The 2,084-nt window shown below is 42.5% G+C and overlaps 1 protein-coding gene across 1 annotated transcript in view; it reads right to left on the reverse strand.

Moving 5' to 3' along the window:
• Nucleotides 1-2,084, reverse strand: part of FKBP9 (FK506 binding protein 9, 63 kDa) — a 31,352-nt gene that overhangs the window by 22,952 nt on the left and 6,316 nt on the right. Inside the window, exon 3 of the mRNA XM_008591520.1 lies at nt 354-543. Coding sequence (XP_008589742.1) covers nt 354-543 — 190 coding nt within the window. The remainder of the gene's footprint in view (nt 1-353; nt 544-2,084) is intronic.

Genomic DNA, 2,084 nt, shown 5'->3' on the forward strand with positions numbered 1-2,084 from the left:
TGGCACCCAGTCCATTCTCTGCCCTCTGTACCTTCTTGACCTTGACTTGCCTCTCCCCATCTTGGACCCCACAGTGGGGTTTATACTTGGATAGCTGAGCACAGTATAGGGGGAAGAAGTCTATGGTGAGCCTCTCCTGTTTTCCTGCAGACACATCTAAAACAGCCCCCAAAAAGGAGGCTGTCATAACAGCCTATGAAGGAATTCAGTATCAGAAAACAAAAACCAGTATTGGAAACGACAAAACTAACCACAAATCAGCACTGACAGAGTATCCAGATCATCACCCAGACAGTGGTGGACTTTATTTAATAAAATATTCTGGTGAGGGACGGCTCCAGCCATTTCCTTACCTGGAATCAAAGAGGGTGCCGTCCAGAAGTGTGCCATTGTAATGATACCTGAGAAAGTCCCCGCTTTGACTTCTCCGCTCACAGTTTTCAGGTACTACCTTGTTCTCAATGGAAATGCTGTCCTTTGGGTTATGGAGATCCAATAATGCAACATCAAATACCAGGGATGCCTGTCCAGGAATGTCTTTCCCTAGAGTGGAATGGAGGAAGATGAAGAAATCAGGACACAGGATTCAGGAAGTATTTGAACTACGACACTACATCCTCCGCTTCCTGTTACTCATTCTCTGAAGTTTTCAAGCCAAGGAAACAAATGTTCTTCCAAGTTTTGGGTGGTTCCCCATGATGTCCAACCATGGGCTGGTGGGTATAATCCAAAGCTTGACTTACTCAGGAGAAGGAGCAAACTGGTATTAACAACATCCGAGACTACCTTGATCTTATTCACTACACTCATGCTGGAAAATCAAGACTCTATGTGGGTGGTTAAATGCACACCTCTGTGGGTTTCTGTTTGTATACAAACACAAATCACCGACCTTCAAAGGTTCAAATTCCAAAGCTCTGATCTGGTTGTGGAGAACACTACACAGACTTGTTCTTTGCAACCAATAGCCAATCTTTTTAAGAGGCAAAATGCAAACTTCAATCCTTTAAGCATATCCAAAATAAGATACAAATAAACAAAAGTTAGCTGAGATAACAGAGGAAAAAATGGCACCCATAATCCAAAACATAAACTGTCGTCATATCATTTCTATCTCACTTCTGGATGGTACTGCTTCTCTTGGACGTTCCTAACAGTAAGGATGTACTGAATATCTGCAAAATGATAACCCACATGAATACGTTACAGGCNAATATAAACTAATAAAAATGGTTAACTGTAAGGGATGGTAGAGAGGGGGTGTGAGGTAGTCAGGGATAGGTGAATAACCTATCTTAATTCATACTGTTTTGATTTTAAACCATGTGACTGTTACTTTTTTCCAAAAATATTTAAATGAAAAATGTAAAGGAAGAGATCCTAGGAATTAGAAGAATGAATTATTCAAGTAAAATAATTCCATGTAAAAATTCTTTAGTAATGGTTTTAGGTGACTAAACTAGAAGTCTATTACAGCAGAGAGACAGGTAAGCTGCTGTCACTACTTGTCTGCTCTACAGGAAGCAAAAGGAGTGGTTTCCAAACAACACATGCCTCTTGAATGAGCAAGACATGCCAAACACCTGACACATGCATTTTGCACTCAGCCATCTGTACAACTGCGGGCCATGGCTAATAAACAAAGCAAAACTTTGAATAACAGAAGAGGCACAGTAATTAGCCTCTGCAGCATCCAGAAGGGAGCTGAAAGCATCCAACCAGTTCACTCCAGCTGATCAGCCTTTAAAGTTTGTAAAGCGCTTCTGCATACCTGATCTCTTTAGTCTAACCATCACTTTCAGAGAGGTCCTGGAACAGGGAAAAAACTGAAGTTCGGAGAAGTCAAATACTGTCCAAAGTCATGCAGCTAGTCTACCAGACAGGGGCTGGAAGTCAGGTCTCCTGGCACCCAGTCCATTCTCTGCCCTCTGTACCTTCTTGACCTTGACTTGCCTCTCCCCATCTTGGACCCCACAGTGGGGTTTATACTTGGATAGCTGAGCACAGTATAGGGGGAAGAAGTCTATGGTGAGCCTCTCCTGTTTTCCTGCAGACACATCTAAAACAGCCCCCAAAAAGGAGGC

Source organism: Galeopterus variegatus, unplaced genomic scaffold (assembly GCF_000696425.1).
Source record: "Galeopterus variegatus unplaced genomic scaffold, G_variegatus-3.0.2 Scaffold6985, whole genome shotgun sequence".
In the NCBI taxonomy this organism is placed as follows: domain Eukaryota; kingdom Metazoa; phylum Chordata; class Mammalia; order Dermoptera; family Cynocephalidae; genus Galeopterus; species Galeopterus variegatus.